This window comes from Falco punctatus (genome assembly GCF_963210335.1).
Source record: "Falco punctatus genome assembly, chromosome: 4".
Taxonomy (NCBI): domain Eukaryota; kingdom Metazoa; phylum Chordata; class Aves; order Falconiformes; family Falconidae; genus Falco; species Falco punctatus.
This window is the reverse complement of record NC_137583.1, coordinates 39,082,349-39,109,851: the sequence shown is the minus strand read 5'-3', so window position 1 is coordinate 39,109,851 and position 27,503 is coordinate 39,082,349. Positions and strand designations below refer to the sequence as shown.

Genomic DNA, 27,503 nt, shown 5'->3' with positions numbered 1-27,503 from the left:
CCAATCGCGACCTCCAGCGCAGCGCCAGGTCCCGCCCCCGGTGGGCGGGCAGCGTGTGGGACCGCGCAGGCGCCAGCGGCGAGGGGAAAATGGCGGCGAGGCGGGCTGTTAAGGGTGGTTTTTATTTGGCGGTTTTAGACATAATTGAGCATCATTAACAGGCAGCGCGGGGGCGCGGGCCCTCGCCTGGGTGGACGCCAAGTGCCACAGGCTCAGACACGGCCGGGGCGGACACCCCGTGGGGCCGGCGGCCTGCGGAGGGGCAGGCCCGGGGCACAGCACGGACAGGTGAAGCACACCCGGCTGTTGGCTCCCCTGTGCTACAGGCCCAGCCCAGGGGCTGCAGAAGGTAACTGTGAAACTCCAGACCAAGCAGTGGCACAGAGGGAACACACGAGCTTTTCTTTATCGAGGCAGAGCGCTGCAGGCTTCAGAATGGTCCGTTTGGGTCACTCTATAAGTTGTCCAAAACGCGTGTGCACAGAAAAAAAAAGCAAGGTATTTACCTTCCTCTAAAATGCACGACCAAGTACATGCCAGCCTCCTCACACTACTTGCTTTCTGTCCCTCTCCCAAGAACTATGGAACACCACCTCCTTCCCCGGCTGTGTCACACGCTCTTCCCCAAACCTCCAATTCAGCTCCTTACACCAACTCTCCCTTCCAGCTCTCCTTTAGGACTCATTCTCCTAAAAAGAAACTGCTTTCACCCTCCACAAGCAGGGTGGTCAAAAGAGCAGAGGGAGAGAGACACTGGGCTCCGCTCCCCAGGGATGCTCCCAAGGTATCGGACCTAACTGCTCCCCACACACCCTCCTAAGGCTCCCCACCCCTGTGGATCTGTTGGTGCCGGAGGAGCGCAGAGCTCACAGTGAAGCCCTTCCCGCAGTCAGCACAAGCATAGGGACGCTCCCCTGTGTGGATTCGCCGGTGCTGGATGAGATGGGCACTCTGCCGAAAGCTGTCCCCGCAGTCAGCGCAGGCGTAGGGCCTCTCCCCTGTGTGGACCCGGTGGTGCCGGAGCAGGGCTGATCTCCACAGGAAGCTCTTTCCACACTCCGTGCACTCAAAGGGACGCTCCCCGGTGTGGAAGCGGCGGTGCTGGATGAGGTGGGAGCTCACAGTGAAGCTCTTTCCACACTCGGTGCACCCGTAGGGGCGCTCACCCATGTGGAACCTCCGGTGTTGGATGAGGGCTGAACTCACAGTGAAGCTCTTTCCACACTCGGAGCACTCATAGGGCTTCTCCCCAGTGTGGACCCGCTGGTGCTTCATCAGCTCGGAGCTCTGGCTGAAGCTCTTCCCACACTCAGCACACTCGTAGGGTTTCTCCCCAGTGTGGACCCTCTGGTGTCGTGTCAGGGCTGAGCTCACACTGAAGCTCTTCCCACAGTTGCTGCACTCGTAGGGTTTTTCCCCAGTGTGTACTCGCTGGTGCTGGACGAGCTGTGAGTTCCCGGAGAAGCTCTTCCCGCACTCGGCGCACTTGTAGGGCTTCTCCCCGGTGTGGGTTACCTGGTGCCGGATCAGCTTTGAGCTCATGCTGAAGCTCTTTCCGCACTCGGAGCACTCATAGGGCCGCTCCCCTGTGTGGATTCTCTGATGCTGGATGAGATGCGACCGCTGCCGGAAACTTTCCCCGCACTCGGTGCAGGCAAAGGGTTTCTCACCGGTGTGGATTCTCCGATGCTGGACAAGGTTGGAGCTCACCCGGAAGCTCTTCCCGCAGTCTCCACATATCATCAGTCTCCCCACAGAAGGATTTCTCTGCTGGATAACGTCTGGCAGCCTCCTGAAACTTCCACGCAGCATCGCTCGGCTTTGCCTCTTCCCCAGAGGTCTCTGAACCCTTTCTGACCTGCGTGGGAGCACTGGGTCCTGTGCAGGACTCTGGGAACTGTTCTCCTTGGAGAGCCCTGAGGGTAAACCCTCGTGCTCCACTGGCTCAGGGATGCCTTGGTGGGCATCTTCCTCCTTCTTGCTCACAATCCCATCTTCAGCTGCAATAAAATGAGAATCCAGAGAGAATTCACAGGCAGGACAGGAAACCTTGGACAGGGGGAAATCAAAAGGGGCCAAATTATAAAAATTCAGCAGATAAACTTTTAAGTATAAAATGTTCTGGTATTTCCCTCCAAACTACACAGTGGATTTTCCAGAGTGTTCACAGGAACAAACCCTGGAATGGGTTTGCCAGAACCTGAATCTACTGAAATTATTGGTACATTAGAAGTAAACATTTAGTGCTCGAATGGGAAAGATAGCTGCTCTTCCAGGATATTGTATCTGAAAAGGTTATTAGAAGCTGCACTGGGAGTCAGAAGAGGGCCATGAAGAACGGCCTTGCTCAGCAGAACATTACTTGGGTTGCAACAGATGGAAGCTCCCTGCTCTTGTGCTGCTAGTATTGCAGAGGGAGAGGAGATGCACAAAGGAGGCACCGGCCCTAAGGCATCAGGCACGGACACCACCTGGGGCCTGGCTTACGCCAACCTTGGAGCAAAATAAAGGTAACTTTCTACTTCCATTGGTGCAGAACAGATCTGTTGTGAAAGGCAGTTGGTGAACTGAAGATCCTCCATGGCCGAATCCAGGCTACAGGCTGAGGAAATCCAACAAACGTGGAAGATTACAGTAGTGCAAGCCAGTGGAAGTAACACTGGCTGAAGTGATGAGTGGCTGTTGGGACACAGGCCATGAACAAACCTCTGCCCTCTTATTCCCATAAAGTCCTGCAGAGGCATAACCAGTATCAACCTATGCTGCGCAGCGTCGAGGTCAGCCCAGAGCCTTTCCAAGACAAGGGGCTTGCGTGGATTTCTAGGGTATTTATGCAGAGCAGTGACTCCTTCGAACCCACTGCTCTAATGTGGCTGGATGAGCATCCTAGCAGGGTCAAAACCACGTACCCCCAGCAACGCTGTGGCTTTTGCTGTGAGCGGGGACATGCAGCTCTTTGCAGGCTTACTGAGCACTTATACGCTAAACTGGCAAGACAGGACCAGTGTGGCATGCGCCCTTCTGCTGTCAGGGAAGAGTAAATGGACGTTACAGGGATGTACACGGGATGTAGAAATGGCAATGTGCATCTCTGAAGAGAAGCATCGCATCCAGCTTTAAGACAGGTCAATCAGGGAAACAGATTTCCAGAGGATCTCTTTATATGGACTTCCAGGGGCGAAAGACAACTTGCTGTTGACTATATGTAGACGCAAAATATGGAACAGGCAGAAGACTAAAGCCACAAACATGCAGGCCTCCAGATCTGCCTACTTAAAGATTCTATGGCTACCTCCTGATTTTCTGAAAACTCTTGTGAAATAAACCGGTAACTTATCAGTTGTGTGGGATTAATTACAAACCACAGGCACTTCTGTGGTCTGGCAGAGTTGTGATAAGGATGCATGTGCCTCGGAAGAGGAGAGTCACTGCTGAACCACAAGTATGCAATAAAGGAAAAAGAATCTAGAATTTCAACCCAGACTGATATATGTACATATTTAATCTTTCTCCTTCTAGTCAGTATAAGAAAACATCACAGTATGATTTCACAGTAAAAGCCTGAGATACCTTTTGTGGCAGTTTGGTGTGGTAGTGATGGCACTTCTTCCCTCGTATAGCTTTCTTAAAATCATCCCTTGAGAGGAACAGAAACTGGAACTTTGCTATTCACCACGAAGGCATTTCCATTTGCCTGCAGCTACTCCGTCCAGGCCTGGAGGAAAAGAGGAAGGTGATATCCAAAAACAGGATAAGAGGAAGACATTCCTGGCAGACCAGCATGAAGCTCTTGACATGTATGTCAGCTTTACTGAGTAGACAACAAGGTTGATGAAGTTGTTCTGTTGCTGTTGTGCCAGAAGAGATATCCTTCGCCTGTGCTAGCACTGGTACTTGCAAAGCATTTTGGTTCTTTATACAGAACTTAAAAAGGCCTTCAAAGTACATGAGGATCAAGTCTTCTACAGTGTTCTGTGGGTTTTGGGGAAGGTCAGGAGTTTCAAGCTTCTAATTACAATGATTACAGCCACGGCTCCAGCTCTCAACCTCTACAACTATTTTTATTACTTCTGAGCTACTAGGTATCTTCGCTGGCATCCAGGACAAGTTGTCTGTAAGAGGTTTGATCAAAACCATGATGACAGGAACTCGCTGGAGGTATTTTAAGTGGAAGGACAGCAAGTTCACAATGCTGAGGAATGAATACTGGAATAGTAAGGCTGAATGGGCAAAAATGAGTAAGCAAGAGAGACAGGGAGAATGTGGTTCTTTCTCAGCCCATGCCGATCTGGATTGATTTTAAGACCTCTGATATACCTAAGATGGGCACTGCTATAGCTACAAGGTAAGCTCCGGGTGAACAGAATAAGCACACATATTGGGAGAGAATTTAAGTATCACCTTAAATGTACCCTTGGATCTCTCCTCAGGAGAAGCCAGCAGTAGAAAGAGTTTTGGCCGATGCTCTGGCCTGTCTCACAGCAGCAGGAGGACACAGCAATGGTCTCGGGCACTGAATTCAAGAGTTCACAGAAGAGAAACCCATGAGAACTATTAAAAATAACATCATGAGTAAGCCTCAGGCTGCTGGGGAGGTGTCACTGTATGCTTATCTTATCCCTTTCCCTGGCATCCACCTCTAGCCAGTCCCCAAATCCCCGAGACAGGGCTTGGAGCTACAGAGACCTTGGGTCTAACCCAGCAGGGCTGTTCACAGGACCCCACAACACTGCTGGACTCCTGACTTTGGTACCTCGCTGTCGGGGCACTGGAAAGTGGCTGATGCGATGCCAGAGAAAGCACTCAAGGGGGGATCCGGGGCCCAACATTCCAAGCAACCAAACAGAAATCGGAGTAAGAGAATTAACGGACAGGTGGCCAAAGGCGGCAGACTGGGGAAGAGCTGATATGGCCTCTGGAAAGAGACATCTCACTTCACAAACCACTTGGAGTTCTTCAGAGATGTTGCCAATTTTAGCAAAAGGGAGATCTGGAGTCCAAAGGCATTCCCAGAAGACAAGCATCCTTCACCCAAACCAACAAACTAAGCTGCCGTGGGATGGCTGGCCCTCACAAGGCAGTAAGGGAGGGACGGGGTGGTGGAAACACCTGCTGGTTATTCTGTGTTACTCAGGGTTAAAGACAAGCTGACTATAAACTGCGGGAGAGCATCACAATACTGACTAACCAGGTGACAGTGGAATGACAGGGGACATTCACTGCAGGTAAACATAAGAAACTAGAGGAGAAGAGCGTCTATCCCTTGCACTTATACCAAGACGGGCCTAGGACGTCCTCGTTACATTTAGGAATAGCACCTTGGAGTTAGAGCAGAGGGAGGAACACTGCAGCTCCCAGGCAGACAAAACCAGCTAGTCAAATGTTGAAGACTGTTGGGGAAAAAAAGAAGAAGAGAGAATGTGACTCTGCCTTGCTGCTCGAACCCAACACCCTGACTGTGCGAGGGGGAGAGCAGGTCCTGCGTTTCAGGGAAGACAGAGGCATGACACGAATGACCAAAGGCACAGAAGAGCTTCTGTACAGGTGACTCAAGTGCCCGTTCTGCTGGGAAAAGGTACCCCCGACAGGGCATGTGGCAGGGGACTCTGAGACACAAGTGGCCCGTGGGGCGGTGGGTCCCCCCCTGCGCTGCCGGCTCCGCGCTGGGAACTGCCGGCGTCAGCGCAGGCAGCTCGGGAGCAAAGCGCAGGTGGCGGCGGCGCACGGAACGGCGGAACAAGCCGCGGAGCTCCCCGGGGCAGGCTGGGCGGGTGCTCAAACACGGGCGGCTTCGGGCGGCTGGGAAACACCGAGGCAGCGGGGCACGCAGGGCGGCCGGGGGCGGCCGGGGCCACCCCCCAGCCTGCTCCCCTGCGGGCGCCGGGGCGGCGCAGGCCGAGCCGGGAGGCCCCCGGTGCAGCCCGGCCCCGCGGCTCCGGTGGGATGGGGGGTCCTGGGGCAGGTCCCCTCCCCGCGGCTGGCCCGGCCCCTTACCTGCGCAGGTGCCGCGCAGGGCGGCCTGCCCCCGGCGGCGAGGGAGCGGAGCGAACCACGGCTCCGCCTTCCCGTCCGTGTGGGAGATCATCGCTGCGGCGCTCCGGGGGTCCTGCGGGGGGGCGGGACGGGGAGGCTCCGGCGGGCCCAGGGGCTCTCGCACTCGGGGCCTGGCAGCCCGCCGCTGCGCTGGGCTCCCGGCCCACGGCGGGGAACCCCGGCAGCTCCCGCCGCCCCGAGGAGAGGAACCGAGCCGATGCCGCGGGGGGCCGCGCGGCCGCCCTGTGCCCGGGCCAGGGCCCCGAACCCGCGGCCCGGCCCGCCCGGCGGCACGTGACGGCGGCGGCCAATGGCGTGCGGCGCCCGGGCGCGGCGGGCGCGCCAAGATGGCGGCGGCGGGGCCGGCGGGCGGCGCGGGGGCTCAGCCGGTGCCGCGGGGATTAGGCGCCGTCAGGGCTCGCCCCGCGGGCCAGGGGGCTCCGGCAGGGCGCCTGCGGGGGGTCCCCGTCCCCGGGGTCTCCGCGGCGGGTGTCCCTCGGCGGCCGGGACAGCCGGCAGCGCTGCCTCGGGGGAAGGGCCCCGGGCAGGGGTCGGTGGGCTCAGCCCCGGCCAGGGGCTGCTGGGGCCGCCGCAGATCCCGCGTGCCGTGCGGGGCAGGGTGCGGTGGGCCGGCGCCCGGCTGGGATCCTCTGGGATCACTTAGATGTTGGGTGGGAACCGGGTACCTCGGCTCGCCGGGCGGCTGCCCGCGGCGGAGGGGCCGGGGACCCGGGCAGCGGTTCCAGAGGAGCCCTGCTCTGCGGGACAGCAGCTGAAGCAGGGACACCTGCCAGGCCCTCGGCTTCACCAAACACGCCTCTGAAAGCGGTTTTATGCCGGAATGTTAGCAATAGCAAACAAACACGTTTAAAATGCGCTTCCAGAATGCTCCAGTCCCCTTTGAAGAACTGCAGGAAGGATTGTTCTTGGATTTATCCCTTCGGTTCCTAAACACTGGCACTGTAAGCCCAACACCCGGGTGCGGCTGGCCCAGCAGAAGGGGATGGCGCAGCAGCCACCACACCGCGCTTTGCAGCATTCTCGTATTTTGTAGTTCAGTTGGCCCCTCCGTGGGTCTCGGCCATGGGGATGGATCACACCTGCCCAGGCAATGCCATGAAGGCAGGGTGATTTCTGGGGTGCGTATACACACACAACTGTGCCTGCGTAAGAAAACAGCTCTGCTCACGTGCAAGATTATTACAGAAACATCTGCAGCACAGCTTTTCAGAATAAACATACTGAGGCTATTTTTTCAGGCAGGAAACGTGACAGTGCACAAACCAACACGGTGGTAGCGGCACAAGAATATCCATAATCCCATGGATTGTTTGATTGTCACGGCAAATTTAGAAGCAGTTATTTCACTCTGAGCTCACATGGTGCATCTCAGTAAGACAGCAGCTTTGTGCAATGACAGCAATACATCTGCTTGTGCAACTTAAAAAACAACTAATACCTTAGTTGAAAAGGTTTGTTGGGGTTTTTTTCTGCAGCCTTGGAAGCATTAAAACAAACAGAAGCATCAAAACATTTTTTATAGCTGTTACTACACAGTTGGAAATAAAAAATAATGACAATGTATTTTCCAAGACAAATGAGACTGCATCAGGAAGGTGAGAAAACACAGAAATATATACAAATCAAACTGTTTGGCAACACATTTATCACTGGCAGATGGCAACACCACTGTTAGCTTGGGGAGGCACGTATGGATTAATGAAGGAGAATGAATAATTGCTTTCAGATAATTTGCAGTGTATGTCAGATATGTCCCTGCGGTCTTGAAGGTTGTGAATGATTCTAAATGCTTTTCTCATTATCTGAGAAAAGTTTTAGAATTACAAGAGACATTTCATTTTGTCACCTTCAGCAACAAGGAAGCATCGAGGCAAGCCTCCGCAGAGTGGTTACCTCCGAACCCTGACAGCACAGATGCAATACTTAAAATCATCTTTTTGCATTAAGACCGCCCAGTTGCAAGGTTTAGGGATGACAGACAGGAGGATGGAGACACTTTCAGTGACTAAAATTCAGACTTTTTTTCCTAACATGCTGAACAGTTTATGTCACAATGCTATTTGAACAGTTGTAATTTATATCCACTGAACTGTGACACTGTGTTCACTGAAGGTTAAGATGTAATAAAGAATTGACTGCAAAATCTTGGATTGTAAAGACAAGTCTTACCTAAAAACACAGCCAAAAAGCTGGGAAAGGACCTTACTTATTTCCCCAGATTAAGACTGGTAAGTAGGACCGAATATATATGAAGTGTGTACTTGAGAGAAATACACAGTGTGCTGAGGGAAACAGCATTTCTTGGAATGCCACTTAAGGCAAGCCTTGTCCTTTTCATGTCACAAAGTCATCTCCCGGCAGCTCTTGCACAGGAAGGTGGGGGAGGAAAAGTGATGTGACTGCCAGGGAGGAAAACTATCCCAAATTCCTGAAAATTCACCGGATGTGGGGCAGAAGGCTTTGCTAGAAGGTCCCCCCACCATTATACAAGCCACGGACACCTGACGGAGAAGTGGAGGTTGGTAAGTGGTCACCCATCTCCCCTTCTGCAGCAGCTCTCCCCTCCAAGGCCAGAGCAGACCCTTCCCCACAGCCCATCCTCCCAGCAGACCCCACCACCTTCCCGCCAGGTCCCCCTTACTTGAAGGCTGCCCAGCCCAGATGAATGGGCAGCTCATCAATCCACTGCTCATCAGCTGCTGCCGGCTGATCTCCCCTCTCCGCTCCTTCCCGCTGGGAGCAGCATTCCATGCCAACTCATCTTCCTCCGATTCTCTACTCCGGCTTTCAGCCGGGACGGGTGCAGGCTGCGGACTCTTCTGCTCTCAACTAAACCCAACGCTGCCCCTTAGAAACCCCCCCCCCCCCAGGTCTGTCATAGGCCAGTTTATCATTAGTACCTCATAGATTGTTTATTGTATACAATAGAAATCAAATAAACCCGAAGACGTACTGTATCAAAAATAGAAAACATGTTTAGATGTTCTAAATACATAAATATATTTATAAATCCGGCTTCTTTTTTTGAAGCATTGTGTCCATTTTGTTCAGTGAGACTCTTTGCAGACTCAGAACTGCCAGAAGAGACAAGAGTCAGAAAACATTGTGAACGTGAATACATGAAAGATGACAGTTTAGGGTCCAAGACTTGCCCAAGAGTCCCAGACAGTTTACAACCTTAGATCAGTCCAGGCTGGAAATGAGGATGATCACAGAAGTGGGTTAAACCCACTAAATCTAAGATCAGGTTACAAGAAGTGCTGAAGAGATCCAGTGATCACTATAATATCATCTTAAAAACATCTCCATCAAGGACATACTCAAGCTACACTGACAAAGTAAACTGGTGCTCAGAAAACGGAGCAGAGGGTATCTAACACGGATCCAGCATGCAAACGAACAGAAGGAACCGAATGTTCGAATCTAAAGGGCCTTCAGATGACACCCAGTGTCAGAGGGCACTTTGGGGAGCCCTCACAAAGAGACTAGAAAAACACCTGCGCTGTTTTGCAGCCATTTAAAACCCACAGATTTAGGCATTTCACCAAAGATTGCAAATTGAACCAAGGACAGAAGGCAGATGTCGTATTTCCACAATGCTCCCTGCCTTAACAATCAGCAGGGCAAATTGTGTGCTGATGAAATGAAGACGTTAGTGACTGGGGCCTAAACACCCAGTGCTTTACACAGGGGAAAGGGGACTGGTTTATTGCTGGCAAGTTATCCTGCTGAATACTGGAACCTGAAGGACGAAGCGTTTCAGAGCCCAAGGCCAGGGAAAAGGTCTTGGCAAGTGTCACTCGGGGAAGCACCTGTCTAGAAGCATCAACGTGAAGCAAAATTGGGGACTTAAAACCTATCAGAAAAATGGAAAGAAAAGGCACAGAAAACAAATCGGGGGGGGGGGGGGGGGGGGGAGGGAAATAGGCTCTAGACGACCCGTGTGCCGAAGGCAGGACAGCAACTGGAGGAGTTTGTGCAATTCGGAGCAGAGGGCTGGAGCGGGAGCTCGGCGCCTCTCCAGCATGCCATGTGACGGCAGGCCGCCAGGGGGAGCAGCGCACCCGCCCAGCACAGCACCCCTGCGAGCACCAGCCTGGAACAGCGTTCCCAGCCTATCAGGAAGGCCTCCACCTACAAAATTTTCAGGATGAAGGAGCGAGCTCCACTCAGTATCGTCTCCTCTGCTTTTTTTTTCCTTTTCTCTTTTGTTCCTTCTCTTTTCGGGCTCCAGCTGTGGTAAATGTGATACAGTGAGCATCTAAAAAGTCCAGCAGTTTTGCTTTGGAAATTTTAATGCCATTCTGTTTCAGCTCTGTGTGCAGCTCAGCCAGTTCAATTGGCTCATAAAAGAGAATCCTGTGGTAAAGGGCTGTGTTTGAACGGATGTAGCACCTTATTGCGTCCAGCTTTTCTTCTTCCCGAGCTGCTGCCTGAGATGCAGGAAGCTCCTCTTCTTCCTCCTCAGATTCAAAAGCGCAAGCTTCAAACCCATTCATGAAAGAACTAAAAGCAAGATCAAGTACACCAGAGGTCAAGGAAAGAACAGGCCATCAAGGACAGGGCCAGAGCTCCCCAAATCCCTGGTGGCCAACCCCTGTGACTACCCTCTAGGATCACAGCCTCTCCAATACCAGCACCCACAAAATGAGTGAAGAACAACATGGCATGTGCTCTGCAAACTTCCCTGTCCCAACCATGGCAGTGCTGGTCCTGCTCACCAGCCCTGGTGCCGTCTGGCATTCCGTGCTCCTGACCCATAGCTGCCATACTGCAGCCACCTTTCCCAGTAGTGCTGTGCCGTCCTCTCCCTACCCTAGCTGCAGGTTCTTGGTCAACATCAAGTGCTCCTTGTCGCTCCAACTTGCAGAGACCAGGCATGCCAGATTTGGGCCTGGCCTACACGCAGCCACAAGCACTTTTGGGTTCTGAGAATAGCTCACTGGGAACGAGACTAAAAAAAGCAAAGCATATTCCTTCTGTAGGAGTGCGTTGACCTTCAAATGACACATCCAAGGAGGTGGCAGGGCCACTGCAGGCCACATGGACACTCACCTCTGTTTGCCACATTCCTAGCTCATCTCTGTCCTGCACCACTGACTGTTTTGTTTAGTATTTTGTTGCCTTACCTCTGTGAACCAAAAGAGATGTCACTTCCATCCACTGAAGAAACAGCAGACTCCTGAGATGCTGGGAGCATGAGTTCCTCACCATCAGCTGCCAGAGATGACCTCTCTGGAGATACAGATGACCTTTTCTGCTTTTTGGCTCCTTTTGGGCGATGTGTCATTTTAGTTCCCTCCTTGGGTGCTGCACAGCCTGTTTCACAGGATCCGACAAGGTCTTCCTCAGCCCTCCCCACAGAGAGCACTGAAGAAGCTGTAGCAACCTGCCTCCTTTTGCCCACAGCCCTCGAGGTATTGCCACGCTTCCCCCCTGCAGTCCGGTCTGCCTTTGACTTCCTAGAGTGTTTGGCCGGGGACTTCTGCAGGGGAGGCTGGGAAGATGGGATTTCACCCTCAAAGTCAGAGTCCACGTCCTGGTGAGTATACTGGAATATCTCCTTCAGCTTCAACACCATCCGGCGTTTTGGGAGAGGGCGGACACCAAATCTGAAAGAGAAAGGGGGGAGCTTAGGTTAAGGTAACGCTGCGCCTTCCACAGTCCCAGCTCAGGAAGAGGCCGAAGTCAGGGATCCAGTGGTCAGCTGGAGAAGTGTGACATGACCTCAGAAAACACTGACTGGAACTTCCACCATGGGTTCACTTTCAGGCCAGGAGCTTTCTTTCACACTACCTGCCAGCAAGTTTCTGCTCATAAAGAGATGTACTCGTGGAGGCAATGCTGACCTGCTCAACTCCTTCTTCAGCTCTGGGGTCTCCATGAGGGAGTAAGCTGGCATCGGTGTCACTGGAGTGCTGGAAGACTTGTCGTTCTCCTGACAGGAAGGTTCTACAGCAGAATGAAATGACTATGATCAGAATTAGTACAGAAAAGACTTAAAATGGCTGGTATCTCCTCCTTTTAGTGGCAGATGTTGAAGTATTATCCAATAATTGTTTAAGTAGCACTGCTTTCCTACAAGCTCTTCTAATCATTACTCAGCTTAAGATTGGACAGAACAGTCAACACTTCCCCCCACCCCCTAAACTGGGATACTTGGTTTTTATTGAATTTAAATCAGAAAACAGCTTAAATTAAAGACATATGTCAGGTCTGAATACAAAGCCCATTCAGGGTTTTGTTAGAACAGGCAAAGATTACAGGGCAATTAAAAAAACATGTTTACTGAATTCCGTAAAGTGATGGTTTTCCAGGAAGGAGATTTCCTAATAGGGACTTGATGCAGAAGAAACTGAGCAAGTCAAGCTTCTGGGGACCTGCGTTAGATACTGATTTAAGGATACCGATTTACTGATACTGTGAAGCACAGTCAATCTCACACGTCATGTTCCAAACATCTATGGCATAATTAATAATATATTTAATTAAATACTGTGAGATTAATTACCGGTCTTAGATGGAAGGAACCATCCAATGATACGTGCTGGGCATGCAGAGGTCTGTTGCAAGGGCCCAGAACCAGCAAACTGAAGGCAGCACAAGACAGCAGGGCATCAGCAGAGCTTTGCAGGAAAGCCTGCACGAAGCCTACCCACGGGCAGGGACAGGCACCCACCCCCGGCCAGCCTCAACACAAGGAAACCCGCTGTGCTTGCACTGCTGTGCTGCTTACCTGACGTCCTCATGTACGTTAGCACAAGCATCGCTTCATGAGCGTGTGAAAAGCAAGATTGTACAAAGCACCCACTACTACAGGGAACAAATACCCACTGGCATGCAAGCTGAAGGCTGTTCCTGTACCTTCCCATCGCTATCAAAGAACCAGTGTGAACGAAATACAAGTGGCTATGCTCCAGGGATCCCACATTTAGATACGCTCTCTCCCACATCAGAAGATTGTACCTTCTTTGTGCCTGGCCCTGACAATTACTTCGGATCAGGTGGCCAAAAGACCCTTTCCATGGTCAAGTGAACCACAGGTGAGATGACCACTTAAAATGAAAACAATTTAACCAAGTCCAATAGATTTAGTATCAATACAAGCTCTCACCAGGAGTCTTTACAGGATCTGCCTGACAGGCACCTGCTGCAGCTGACACCCTCTGAGACAGAGGGAGCACCTCTGGAAATTCGTCTTCCTCTTCTTCTCCATTCCAGTGATCCCAGAGTTTGGAGTTCAGATAACTTGGTCTACTGCCTGCTGATGAACACACCTCCACAGGACTCTTTTCAAGACAGAGCAAAGGTGTTCTTCTGCCAACAGGGCTTCCTCGAAGAGGGGTACTGCCCTTAATTTCCCATGTGTGGACTGGGCTCTCCCACTGGTCACACCAAGAGCCAGGTCTGGGGCTGCTGGTAGTGCAGGTCTTTGCACGGCTGATGTGGTTGGAGCCCTGGCTGTTACCTCTGACTGGTGACACATGCTCAAGCTGCCAGCAGTCATCAATATGGACCAGGGGCTCACCACAAAGCAAGACGCTACTACTCAAAGAAGACAGAGTTACTTCCTTTTCACTGTCCTCTATCTCAATCACACTGGTATTTGTTTTATCTTCCAGTGACTGCTCATGGCACAGAGACACAGGTTTGGATAAAAATGAGATCTTGGCACATTTGCTTTTTATGTTGGTGTGGCCAGGGGAGAGGAGAACTGGATCCACTGGAGAAACTGGTAGGGAGTTCTCGGAAAATGATCCTGCTGCTGGGCTGCTGGGAGGGCTCCTTTCACTGACTGAGTTCTCCTTAGGCAAATGTTTGTCTGGCAGTGTTGTTTCACACACTTTTATTAAATTTCCAGTCATGTCATGGTTACTATCACCTGCTGCTAAGTTCTTTCTGCTAAGTTTAGATCCTGGCCTCTTTAAAGAATTAATACTTGTGACCTGAGTCTGCGCTGATGAACTTCTGCTTTTGCTCAGAACTGGTGTGTCTGGCACTAGCCAGGAGCCATCTGTACCTGAAGACATTTCATGACCAAGCCTTTTTTCAGGGCTCAGGTTTGGATTCTGTTTGCTCTCCATACAAGCATCTATTTGTCTGCTGAGAGGCACTTCAGTGGACACCTTTACATTGTTACTTATATGCACTGTGTCTGTAATGTCACACGAGACCTGCATTGATCTCTGCTCTGTTTCAGTGACTGATGAGTTACGTTCAGGTTCTGGTATCTCAGGACTTTGTTCTATGTTTGTACATTTCAGTTGCCCAGGGATTTCCATTTTCTTCAGAATGGAGCCTGACTCTGGTGACTTCTTGTCTTGTAACTCCATTTCATCATCAGAAGATAAAACAATAACATCACCCTCCCTGTTCCCCTGACCTGCAACATCCTGAGTCCTGATGACCAGTGATGACAACACTGGGACACACGTATGCTTGTTTACATCAATGTGGGGAAGCTCTGCTGGAGCAATTGTGGTGGTGTTTCTTGATGCAGTATCCAGCTCGTTGGCTTTCTGAAAGTGTATTTCATCAGATGGGTGTGACTTTTCCTTTTTGTTTTGCTTTGGTGTTGACACATGTTCTCTGGCAAACTTTCTCTCTGATTTTGGAGATGCAGGTGAAGAGCCAACAGCAGGAAAAAGGGACGTGTAAGGTCTGGGAGGAGGACTCCCATAAAAACCGCTTCTGTGAGGAGAGAGGTCTTTTTGTGACATGCCGTACAGAAGTGAATCATTAACATCAACATGTTTTTCACTGGGAGTATTTCCTGGTTCTTTGATAGATTCTTTCATTGGGGAAGGTTCACAGTCATTTCTCTGAGTTGCAGAAGACAAGCATTCATAACTTTCATTTATATTAGCATCACTGTGGAAGCCAGGAAGCTGTTTTTCACAGAGATCTGCCTCATCATGCAAGTCCTGAGATGACCTGGAATCCTTCACACCTTCACATCTCCTAACAGTCTCTCCTTCGTTAGTGGTAGCACCATGGGATGCTACGTCCCATTTTTGAGGTTCACTGTGGTGAGGCACAAAAGTGGTCTGTGGATCATTCACACTCCTGCACCTATTTATATTCTGCATTTTCTCTTCTTGGGCAGATGCGTCACGTGTAGATCTTTCCACATCATTGTCATCCCTCAGATCTTTGAAGCTGTTGCCTAATGGAGCAGGTTCAGCTCTCTTTACCTCTTCCTCCTCAGTCTGCTCGTTTGTGCCTTGCGCTGCCTCAGTATCACTGCAGGTGCTGCAGTCTGTTCCCTCGCTCGCCTCTGTTTCACCTTGTGCCATCTTTCTCTGAGTTGCAGCAAACTCATAGATTTCCTCCAGCTCCTGTTCACCCACCCCACAGTCGTCTTCTTTCTGGCATTCAGGATTCAGCATACCTACTTCTTCCTCATCTTCACCTACCCACACTGACTTCAAGAGGTCTTGGAAGTTCTCAGCTCTGTCCTCACAATCTCTGTCATCCCTCACAGAGATAAGATCATCTTCTGAATCCACTCCAGAAGACCCCTGACTCTCTCCTGTCTTGTTTTCACACTTCGCCATCAGTTCCCTCACACCAAACCTGCAAGGATATAATAGTAATGTTAGTATTTTCCTCCTCCAGTATTTCTTCACCATTTGGCTGCCTGATCACTCTTGTAAAAAAGAATTTGCATGAAGATGCTGGTTTCCTAAGATAAAATCTGGAATTTCCTTTTCCAGGTGTCACTCACATGAAAGCATCAGGCTCACTCTTCCTTTTTTGTTTGAGACTAAACAGCTATACAACTACACTAAATCCTCTTTCCTGTTTGCATAGGTGAGAGCCCCGTGGAATGGCTGGAGCTGTATAATGTCTGTTATGTGCAAGTTTCATGGCTTTCTGGAGTGATAGGGCACCTCTGTACATATATTTTGGCAAGACCCAACCATTTCCCCCCCCATATCTCAGCAGCTGCTTCTCTTTCAAGCTCTTTACTCAGCACACACTCAGGATCACACCGAGAGCATGGCTGACACAACAGATCAGTTTTAAGCATCCGATACATTCTGCAAGTGTTGTTCAGATCAAGTGCATCACCAGTGCAGCGCTTTGATAGTCACATATAGAAGATATGCTCATCATCGTCAATATCAGTGGTCAACAAACATCCTGAGAAAAAACTCTTGGCAAAAGTCTGCTAAGCATATACTGAACATAGAAAATCACACAGATACAACCTCAAGAGAGACTCATGGAAAATATGAGGGTAGGATATTCTTATGTGCAAGTTTCATTTAAGATGTGAGCAGATGACCATGGAATTTGTAAGCCATTAAAATTGCAACGGAAGGTATCAGATTGGGGTCTGTGGGGCTGAAAGCACAAAGGGATCCAAAACATGCTCACGACACAAACCTGGCAGCCAGAGCCCCCACCTGGGGCAGCACCCTAGCAGGGATGTCAGCATCAGCAGCATAAAGGTATCGCAGGAATGCACACACCGCCTCTCCAGTCACATCGCTCAGCAGCACACGGCGTGTCTGTGCGTTCCCATCCTCCTCCACTAAGAATCCTTGGCTGTGAACCTGGGGTAAGAGGAAAGCAAAGGAAGTCTGTTTGCTATAAAGGAACAGCAATACCAATGTTCTTTTTCCCATCAGCTTAGTCCTTTCCTATGCCAAAGTCTTAACCCTGGGACCAGGACCTGATGGCTCAGAGGGAAGCTAAGATGACCAGTTATGCAGGGTTCTATATGGAACAGGCCATCTTCTTCCTGACCCTACAGCTGTGAGCTTTGATAAAGTTTAACTACTCATTTTAGTCACACATATAAAAGATGGTCTTAAAGAGTTCTCCAGTTAGTTTTGGAATCAAATTACTTCCCCGAGCACAATTTCCAGAGTTATCTGCACCTGTGTACAAGTGAGCTTCCTCTGATTGTTTTGCATTTACCTACCATTGTTGACACACTGCCAAAACCCTGGTTCTCCTGATGTCTCACAGGAAAAGAGACACCATACAAAATACTACTTCACTGAACTGGACCATTATCTGTGTGAGTCCAACTTGACCTCAGATTTTGGCAAAAATGCATCTCCAGTTCAGTAAGGTCCCACTTCCTTTGAAGCCAAATCACATATTGTGCTATCTGAAACACCCTCCAAAGTTAAGGGATGCCATGCGACAGAAAACACGAGCTCCGAAGTCATCTCTGATTAATTACTGTCTCCTTTTTACCCAAAATCTTCCACAAAGAAGAGCACTCCCTCACCTATACCAAAAATAAACATGAAATGCTGCCCTGCAGGTGGGGACTTAAGAGGAAAACAACCATCTGCAGGCATCAAAAATACAGCGTAGGGCCAATCCCACAGCTCTACCTACACAAATGAATCCTGTCCATGAAAACAGTGGATGGGAATGCTGAAGCCAGACAAAATTGCAGGGAAATAATGAGAGAACGTGGCTAACCCAATAGCTTATAAGGTCCTTTGATTTGTGGGCACACACACATTTGCTAATAGTTAGGAATTTTTTAAAGAATCTTCACATTAAGACGGCTGTATGGCATATATGAACTTGCTTCCCATCCCTGAACTTTCATGGACCCCTTAGAAACGGCCTGAGCCACCCTGGGTGGAAACTACTGCCAAAATGCGTGAGGATGAAACTAAACTTTCCAAACAGGCAGCTTTAAAGAAAGCTCCCTTTTTCGGAGATGACAGGCGGCAGCTCCGTGAAAGAGCAGAGTTGAAATGTCTGGCTCGCTGCCTTTTACTGGCTCAATGGGAAGCTGCACAGGAGCAGGCTGGGAACTACTGAACCCAAAATGCTTCTGGGAACACAAGGACTACTTCACTAGCCTTGCAAAAAACACAGTTCAGTGCAGCTACCTACAAAGCCACCGTAAAGTGACAAAACCTCTATGCAGGTTATTTTAAAGTACTTTCTAGAATCTTTCTACTCCATATTGAACCTTCTCAGCCTGGGTGACAGGCAGGACACACTAAGATGGACAAGGCAGCCTGCACTAGTACAGGTGCAAAAATTCAAGGGCTAAAAGCATTTAAGAAGCTTCCTCCACTGCTCGCGTCCAGAATGCAAGGAAGGATCCTTGCCTCCCTGTAGTTGCCGCAGATAAATTACCACATTTTCAAGCACTTTTTCAGGATTGTGGTTCCCTAAGCTGAAATACTACCGCAGGTCCAGAGGCACTTGCCATTAGGCCCAGCAGGGCTCTGGGCCGATTCTAGAGCATTAACCGATTGTAGGTGTTGGCAGTCTGGGCTTTTCTGAAGCGGAGGAAAGCACGTCAACAGTACTTACAGCTTGCATGGCCTGTGGACACCGTGCGTACAACACAAACATGTGGGCATAAAAGACTTCCCCACAGTCCACCTGGAACTGGACATCACTTAAGTGGGGGTTGTTGACCATTGCACTGAAATCTTCAGCCAGTAACCTGAGAGGGGACTAGAACACAGAAGGAACACAAAGACAGAAGTTAGGTTACAGCTGTCAAACATTTCCCTGAAAAATAAGAAGGGAATAACCCAGTTTATCAGCACTGCTGTACTGTGGGCCCCAGTCTGGATACGCTGCCTTTGCCTCCTGAAGATAATCATCAGCATTATCAACTTCAGGTCTTCTGTATGACTAATAAGCAGACAAGTCTAACAGACATCTCTGGCTTTATTTTCCTCCACTTTTTTACCATCTGGCAATTGTGAAGAAAGGGCAGTTGTGTTGTATTCTACTGTACTTGTTCTGTCTTGTATTACAGCACATTATCACCCTCAGATCTTCACCACACCATTTCCTGATGTGGTCTAGCCACTGCCAGCAGTTGGCCTCTTGATCTACTGCCTTCCACCACATTTTCAGGAAACTATAATTTCCACTTTAACAGACTTGAACTCGATTCACTATAATTAGAGTAAGAGAAAAGAAGATGATTCAGGGATGGAGTAATGAGCCTTTCTTCTCTCGTTCACTGCCTGGCAATGACAGCTGAGAAGAGCAGCTCTGCAACAAGGAGCCCACATAGAATAAAACTAATATAGGTGTCCAGTTCAAAGGAATGCATGTTACTAAAAGCCCCTTTTGAAAATGCAATCAACTACAAAAAAGAAACATAATTTCTATTATCATTCTAGAACCCCTTGCTGGAATTTTGAGGAGGGCTGGTTGACCGAGCTACCTGTTGACTGATTACTGGTGATGTTAAGGTCAGGCCTGGGGTATGCTGCCAAAGACAGCAATGCTGGATGCTCTGTTTCTGCTCTGGAGCTGCTCCCAAGTACAAACCCACCCCAGGCAATCTTCTCAAGACTCAGATCCCCCTAGGCAAGTGTTGCGGCTCTGGAGGTGGCCAGTGGCAGGGAAGTGTGAAATACCCTCAGCTCACAGCTGAGAGGCTGGCTGACTGTAAGTGGAAACCAGTTTGTAGTTAACACACTAAGGACTGACCTTGTGCTTTTCAAACCTACTGTAGAGTTCAGGAACTGCAAGTTTTATTCCAGCGAACATCTGTGTGAGATGCAGTTCCACCTGGAACAACAAAGCTCTTTATTTTATTAGCAGGTTTCTACATTAGCAGCGGACCGTGGAAACCCGACCTTTCTACTCACTCCAGCACGTGTTTGTGGGCAGCCAACACTAATTAGCACCAAAACAGCAGCACACGCTGGAACACTTCTTACAAGCCTTCATAGGTGGGCTAGAGAAGACTCTGCGTGTCCTGGCAGTGGTGTGGACTGATCTCCAAGGGGAAGACAGGAAGCTCAGTCTGGAAACTAATCTGATGTTTCTTGCTTTCTTATTCTTGGCAGGTAGGATACCTGCAAGACAGTACCGCAGGAAGCCAGCAAACACAGACTCCTGATGCTACGTTCCAGGCAGTAAGCCCAGAACAGCTTTCCTGCTGATGCTAAAATTACGAATCAAGAATGGGGAAATTAAGTAAGGCTAGAAACCTCCTGGCTGCACTACTCTCTGTGCAAAGCAGACTGGTCTAAAGACAGCTCCAAGCAGGTATGTGCTGCTGTTGGAGAACACACCACAACACTCTCTCCTGCTGCTGAGGCCAGCTAGACTGGACTTCACAGATGTGACAAGGGTCTTAAGCATGGGTGGGGGCATGCATTACCAGCGCAATGATGGATTTGCTTTACGTGGTTACTCTGCCTGTGCTCACATAAAGCACGACTCTCTCCCACTGGCAATCCAACTCTTCAGCAACACTTCATTTGCTCAGGAAAACTATTATGGATTCAAACTAAATCTGAAACAAATGATCAAACTGGTTTTTCTAGTAGCAACTGAGTTTCAACAACAGCATCAGAACAGTTTCTGTATTGCTAAAGGCCTCTGGTTTAATAGACTCAGAACCTTATAAAACAAAATGTTTTTTCCTGCTAAGGTTTGTTGTTTTTTCTTCTTTTTTTTTTTTAATACCCCCAAATAATACCTTGAGTTTCTGTAACAAGTAGCTGGGGTGCTCAAGTTTCATACTGATTCCCACCTGAAAGAATTGTCTCCTTTTAGAAGCCCCTTAATTCTGTAAGTACAATATGAAAGCGCATTCTCAGGGCATCAAAATTTATCTAGCACCAAAAGCTACTAGCTTTCATGACATGATTATTTATTACCAAACCAAAGATATTAAGTTTCACCAGATAAAGTGGATTACCTTGATAAGAAAATGAATTTATTTTTTTTAATATGTACTCCAATTGAAGAAAACTGGTTATACATCCATGGGGGATTACATATCCACTGGTGCATCTGGGGTAAGATGTGAGCTACAGAACACTACTGGCTTGATAAAAAAAACAATCTCTGAATTACTAGCTTGTATTCTTCACCAAGTCATCACGGTGAGCACACTGCTAGATCCTCTGATATGTATTCCCACAACTGAGGATTTTCTATACTAAACCTTTTTAAAGCTCACATTAGCAGCAAAAAAAGTGCTTATCTTCCACGGACCTCACAGCATTCCACATCATCTACTGGCTTTTACACCAGATGAGAGAATTTAGTCCGTCAGCCAGTCCTTGCAGGAATTCTCTCTTCCACTGCAAGGCACAGCACGAAGAGGAAGGTGGCAGAGGAGGAACAGCTTCCATTCAGAACTACCTAAAGTAGCTGGGTGTGTGAGTGTGGAGGAAGCACCAGGCAGCTCTGTCTCTTCTGGGCTGCAGCCGATTTTCTCTTGGCTAGTCTGGGCATTAAAGCAGAGTACTTGCCTAATGTGGTGCAGCTGCACCCCTAGTTCCTACTCCCAAATACTCCTAGTGCTGTAACTCTTTAACCTGGTTCTCTTCATATCTACTATGCACAGATTGGCCTTCTGTTACCTGTCAGTTTAAATCATCTCTCTCATCAGGTGGGACAAGTACTGAGAAAACCACAGGCTTGCTTGTGGGCATCAGTGAAATACCACCATGTGTGCTGATCACCTGTGCCCACGATAATTCTGAGTGACTGTGAACCTTAAGCACCTCTTTGTTTCTATGGAAAGGAATGGGAAATATTCCATACTTCTGTGAATTACTCAAGTGCAACAGCTTCTTTTTTACAGTGATAAACACAGACAAAGAATGGAAAAAGGGTTGCCCTTACTCTTTTACAGCTGCTTGTCAGGAGGCTCTTCTCTTTGGACCGGGGCACAAAGCCACTATGTGGAATATCGCTGCAAGTCAGTTCTTTTCCTCAAAGAAGAAAACGCACGTCATAAATCACATACAACTTATTTGGGAGACACAGTGATGTAGGAACTCCTAACAGGATCCTTGCCATGAACAGCTCCCTGAGACAGCTGCTATAACCAGCCTAAGTTGAAGGCTCAGCCTCTCCGTCATGCCTTTATTGGAGGGTTTGGCTGTGGGCTGTGACAGGCTGTGGATATCTGAGCACCATTCAGCCATGAGCAGCACCGATCTACTGCAGATCTGTGTGTGCCATAATCATCCAGATGGAGGAACTGCAGAATGCAGCATGCTTCTCTGCTTTCACATCTCAGCTTTCCTCCAGTAGGAAAAAAACCTACAACACAGGGTGGTATGCGACATGCTACAGTCTCATCCTAGCAGACAGGCAGAATGTATCTTTGATCTGAATTTCAACCGAGACAAAATGCTGTGGGCCCTAGGGCTCAGAGACAGCCAGTGAAATCAGTGTTGCACAGCCTGAGCACTGTCGTAGCCTATGGAGGGCATAGATCAGGATGCAGAGCAACAGAAAGAATTAGTATCTTCAGAAATAGGTTCTGGTGCATTAGTGTCTGCAGAGTGTTTTTCCTCCACCTGGTCTCATTTACACACACAATAGACATTTATGCTATTAGAATTTTATATATTTTTTTATATATAGATGTATGTGAAAAATTAGAAATTATTTCCCTCACCCAGGAAGCTGTATCTCCACTGAAATCCCAGTATAGTTTTATAGGACCAGGAATCATTTGCTGCACTTTAGTAGGGGAAGTGAGGAATACTATACCCAAGTGAAAATGCAGACAGGTGAACTTAGCAACCACGTTCTCTTTCACAGGTGAACAGGAGACACATAATACGTTCTGTTGAACAGCCAGGCCTTTGTAAGGGATATCATTGACCTTGAAACTTGCAGTTGTGCACCACATGCCACTGGATTTGGGATATTAGAGTTGCCCATCAAGGAATACTAGGTGTTCTGGTTTTTCAACTCCACATAGGTACAGATAAACTACAGCTTTGTGTAACTGATGTACCAACATAAAACCATCCTTTTGCACATCTCTCATCCAACTGTCTCAAGCCCTGAAAAGACAGTGCACGCCACAGAAAGACTGTCCAAATAGCAGGGATGAGGATTTTGTCTCAGCTGTTGAACATGTCTGGGCTTACCCTGGCAAAAGATACTTGGACATCTCTAAGGGAATTCTAAAATAAAATTTAGTATCTGCTGCCCAAGAGTTCTTTTAAAAGCTGGGATTTATAAATAATTTCAGAAACGTCAGCTTGACTGTATGTAATGCTTACTGCAGAAAAATGTCCCCCCACAATTATCACCCCTTGGATCAACATCAACATCCTCTGGGTGCTGTCACGGCTCTCCTAACTTAGCACAGCATAGGTCTGGCTCTGGGTGGCTGAAGGGATTAGGGAGAGTGCTCAGAGCTGCCAGAATTTACCTGTCTGCTCTGCTGCCTGAATGTGGCCAACATCAAGGTTCCATTGAGTAAGGGTAAGTCCTTCCCTGGCCAACTCAACTAGGTCCTGCAGGGTCTGAACATCCTTCTGGCTGTGAGATAAAACCTGCTCATCTCCTTCAGGGTCTGACTTGGATTCATCGCAAGTTTGGCCTCCAGCCTCGGTGCAAGTGGACTCACGAGAACTGAGGTCAGGCTGAATTTGCTCGGATACTTTTGGCTGAGCAGATCCCACCGATGGCAAAATGTTCTCTGTCTTATGATTCTAATCAAAAGAGGAGAAAAAAAGACACCAATAAATTAGGTCTCGTTTTATGTATTTGCAGAGCTCAAGAGTACAGTCTCTGCTTCATACTTTTGAAACATCCAGTAAAGGATTACAGCGCATTCCCCAGGTACAGGGGCTTCTGAGGCAAAAGTTCTCTGCAGCTTTATGAAGGACTCTCCAGACATAACACAGCTCTGAACAGAAGAAAGGAAACTACAACAAAAAATGCAGAAGAGAGAGCATGCTCTCCAGGAGCATGTCTGTGCAGCCAACTGCCAAGCAGGGAAAAAGGATGGTGGAAATGCTCCCACTCCAACATCTAAATATTTCATTATAGCTGGAGCACCTGGCAACAGTCACAGCTGAAGCTCTCCAGGTGCTTCTGTTCTGAGTTCTGAAATGCTTTTGCAGTTACATGTAACTAAATCAGACCTTCACCTTGGAGCTAATATTTTCCAGGTTTGGACTCTGTTTCCCAATAAAAAGTGTTTTGTTTGTTTATTTCTAAGTAAAAATGGTTTAGCCATTTCTGTGAATGGAAAGAGTAAGAGGGAAAACACTCTTCCCATGATTTTAAAGGCCTTCCTACTTTTTATTTTTAAACTTCTCTGGCAATTTTTGGCTTGAACAAAAGATCAAAAATCTTTGTAGAATGGAGTCCCTGGGCTTTGACTAGGAAAGAAATATGAAAAAAAGTACCTATATATGCACAGTAGTTTTTAATAGAAGCACCAAACAATTCAAGAAGAGAATGAGGGAAGGAAGAGAAGTGATATCCTTCTTCTCAGAGAGCAAGCATGTGATAAGAAGAGAGACTAAAAGAGCTTTTTCTATTTCTATAGGCACTTTTTATAAAGATACAGAGCACTGGAAGAAGCAAGAGTTCTAGACAAAAACCAGAATGAAACAGTGGAACTGAAAACTGGATCAAAGCTCCTATGGCCAAGAGACAGTGGGATGCACAGGGAAAGCCTGAACTGAAAATGCTTTGCTCTACCACTCTAGGTGCTCCCACCTATATCTCGGTGCAAGACAAATACCAGTTTTCAGTTTAATCTTTCCATCCAGATCCTTTCTGAGTGCAACACATGGGCAAAGCTCATACTAGAATCAATCAGAGAAAAGTGCCAAGAAGGAAAACAAAAGGCTGCTGCAACCACAGACAAACTCATGGCAAAATGAGCAGGATGGGGTCCCTTTACTCAGTACTCTCTGTTCCCATCAGTTTTATTTTCTGAAAGCTCAAGGAACAGCATAGTAACATGAGCCTTGGTCCCCTCTCCAAAAGGGAGAAATGAAAGTTCAAGATCATAAAACCTAACTGTGTAAGGCCAAGGGACAAGAAGGCACAAGCAGTGACTATGCAGAGGCAGGGGATCACTTGTTTAAATACCAAATAAGGAAAAAGAAGGTTTACAGGGCAAGTGAACCAGGGCACATAAATATCAGAACAAGGACAAAGGAGCATCCCACCTGCATAGGCTTCCAAGGTACAATTGGAGGGGTTAACGCAGCAGTGTAGAATGATTCAGGGTCACAGGGTCCAGTCAGAGCACTGATATTCCATAAAAAGCACTCCTTGGTTTTGGACAATGGCAAGAGCCAGGTTGCTTTCCCAGATTCATCCTCCAAAATCCTACTAGCGGGAAGCTGAGGGGTGGGAGGGAATTCCACCTCTTCTGCAAGCAGCATAGCTACTCGCTCTTGGATCCTTTTGCGGGCCTTCTCTGGGTCCTGAAGCAGTAATGGTGGAGGTGCAGTTGAGACTTTTTTACGCTGTTTTTTCTCTTTAAGAAAAGGAAGAGGAAGCCAAATAAACAAAGAGCTGGAAACATGTAGGGCAGAGGAGCTCAGTATGCCAGCTCCTTCAGCTGCTGTAGTCAGTGATGACCAAAAGGCAACTCCAAGCTGAACACAACTCTTCAGATTTCCACAGGTAGTCTGAAGTGTCACACCACCCTTATGGGAATAACGAACTCCAGAAGGACTGACTCCTGTTCACACTGCTCTGCTGCCTGTTGGGAGCTGTCACACCTCTACAAAATCTGATCATTATGGAAGCAACTGATATCCACACAGTCAAGCTCCCAGACCCCTGGAACAGTGCCTGTATGACAGCGCTTCACAAAAAAGGGAGAGAAACCCACCACCCAATCCATGAAGGACTCCTTTTCTTGTGTGCTGGTCACCAATGGTATCAAACCACAGCTCACACAAACACTGAGCAGCTTTCATTTGGAAATTCTGCGTCTTACTACCTTTGCCTTACTAACGCCCAACGCCAAATCCAACTGGGAGTACTTATTGGCAGGAAGAGACCCGAGCAGGGTCATGAAGAGTGAAGTCTCCCATCTATACAGCACTCAACCTTCTGCCCTGGCAGCTGTCTTCCTTTCTAAACCCTTCTGCAAACTGAAATAGCGAAGCACATGCTCAACAGCATGTAGTATACACATATGTCCACTACAGAAAGACAACAGAGGTAAGAGATAAGGCTGAAAGAGCTGCATTAATCCACGCTGCAGCAGGATGAATATGAAAAAATCCACTGCAGGAGAAATAACAATACTCTTTTCATGTTATTTCTTTTCACTTCCACAGTTTACAAAACCCAACAGCTTATCTTAGGAATATTTTACAAATTCAAAACAACCAATCAGTGGAAAAAAGCGTGAGATGCCTAAGGGATTTCACTAAAACCCATGGACTCCCTGCCACCTCTCTTGACTGTGCATGGATACTGCATATTGTTGAAGCTCTGACAGCTTGAACAAAATAGAAAGAGGGCTGTCCCTCCAATACCCAACAGGAAAGTTTTAGTGAAGAGCAGGCTGTGTTACACTGCTCCTCCAGTAACAGAACCTTTGACACTAACTCGCTTTAACACATACCTGATCCTGGCTTCCATTTGATTGGCAAAGCAGCCACGGGTTTCACATTTGTAACTGATTTTGCCTGTTCCTGCTTTTCTTGCTCCAACAGAGAGCGTGACATTGCCATAGCAACCAGCAAATCTTCATCCTTAGTCTCCATTTTGGCCCTCTTCTGCATTTTTGAGTCCTCTTTGGAGGAGCCTTTTCGCTTTGACCTGCTTGGTTGATTGCTGAAACACAAGAAGGCAGCAGGAAGCCGAAGTTAATGTGACTGTATCAGAGACAAGAAACACTAAGCACTCCAGACCAGCTGCTCTACTTGCTCACAGTGATTCCCATATCAAGGATAATGAAAAACTATTCAGTACCTTCTTCCCTAGCAGAGAGCAAAGGATTTCTTATCATCTATGGAATTCAGAGCAATTTAGAGAAATTCTTATTTTGAAAAGGTAAGCACAAGACCACAGCACTGATGTAAGCATCTGCTATCTCTACCTTGAACGCTTTTTTGTACCAAAGGGGAAAAAACAAGTTGACGTGAGGCAATACCAAGATCACCAGAAAATGCTTTCCCACCCTGCTGCTTCCACAGGGAACAGGCACTGGTCCTTCCACAGCACAAGGGTCTTGGGAGCCCTTCTACAAACTCAGTCAAGCACCACTTGCTGTACTCTGAAGATTCTGCTCAAATCCAAGACAGAAGATGCAGCTCTGTACCAAGCACATTTCAAAACATCACGTCTGTTTCCTCTTTGGCTCAGGGTGTAAAGCACATATATCCAGTACAGCCACAAGCTGAATAGCTGAGGCATTGGCACAACCAATGCTCAGGAGAGACTGCAAGCTTGTGCTATGTGGTTTGCTTAATAAGCTCAAACATAGCTTTACAGCATAACTGCCTTATAGAGCACAAAAAATTCTGACAAACCAGTGTAAGATTACTTACTCCCCAATTTGCTCCTGCCTGCTGAGTTTTAAAGTCAGCCACCACCTGACCACTTCTGAAGGAAAACAAGATGATTTCTCCAGCTAAATTCTCCTCATGTGGTAATGGGTCATGAATCTATTTGACCTTCTTTGGACTTGGGGCCCACCCAGCGTGCAAGTCTGCCTTGCTTGTTCATCCCCAGGAGCA

The 27,503-nt window shown here is 48.3% G+C and overlaps 2 protein-coding genes across 12 annotated transcripts in view; both read right to left on the bottom strand.

Annotated features, from left to right (window-relative positions):
- Positions 1-103: 103 nt before the first annotated feature.
- Positions 104-2,048, bottom strand: LOC308062298 (uncharacterized protein). The gene has a single exon (XM_080383574.1). It carries the CDS (start codon positions 1,810-1,812, stop codon positions 817-819), a length of 996 nt encoding a protein of 331 aa, XP_080239700.1. The 5' UTR covers positions 1,813-2,048; the 3' UTR covers positions 104-816.
- Positions 2,049-3,481: 1,433 nt separating this feature from the next.
- Positions 3,482-27,503, bottom strand: part of SLX4 (SLX4 structure-specific endonuclease subunit) — a 38,143-nt gene continuing 14,121 nt past the window's right edge. For 5 of the 11 annotated variants that reach the window (XM_080383498.1, XM_080383496.1, XM_080383497.1 and 2 more), the window contains 12 exons: positions 26,387-26,598; positions 24,969-25,282; positions 23,210-23,492; positions 21,658-21,746; positions 18,358-18,504; positions 16,447-16,616; positions 13,169-15,630; positions 11,904-12,006; positions 11,184-11,666; positions 5,995-10,560; positions 4,402-4,513; positions 3,482-3,715 (listed from right to left, as the gene is read on the bottom strand). In XM_080383498.1, coding sequence (XP_080239624.1) covers positions 10,224-10,560; positions 11,184-11,666; positions 11,904-12,006; positions 13,169-15,630; positions 16,447-16,616; positions 18,358-18,504; positions 21,658-21,746; positions 23,210-23,492; positions 24,969-25,282; positions 26,387-26,598 — 4,600 coding nt within the window. In that variant the 3' untranslated portion in view covers positions 3,482-3,715; positions 4,402-4,513; positions 5,995-10,223. Of the gene's footprint in view, positions 3,716-4,401; positions 4,514-5,994; positions 11,667-11,903; positions 12,007-13,168; positions 15,631-16,446; positions 16,617-18,357; positions 18,505-21,657; positions 21,747-23,209; positions 23,493-24,968; positions 25,283-26,386; positions 26,599-27,314; positions 27,496-27,503 lie in introns of those variants that run through there. The other 6 variants (XM_080383494.1, XM_080383499.1, XM_080383495.1 and 3 more) reach the window with 6 other exon arrangements.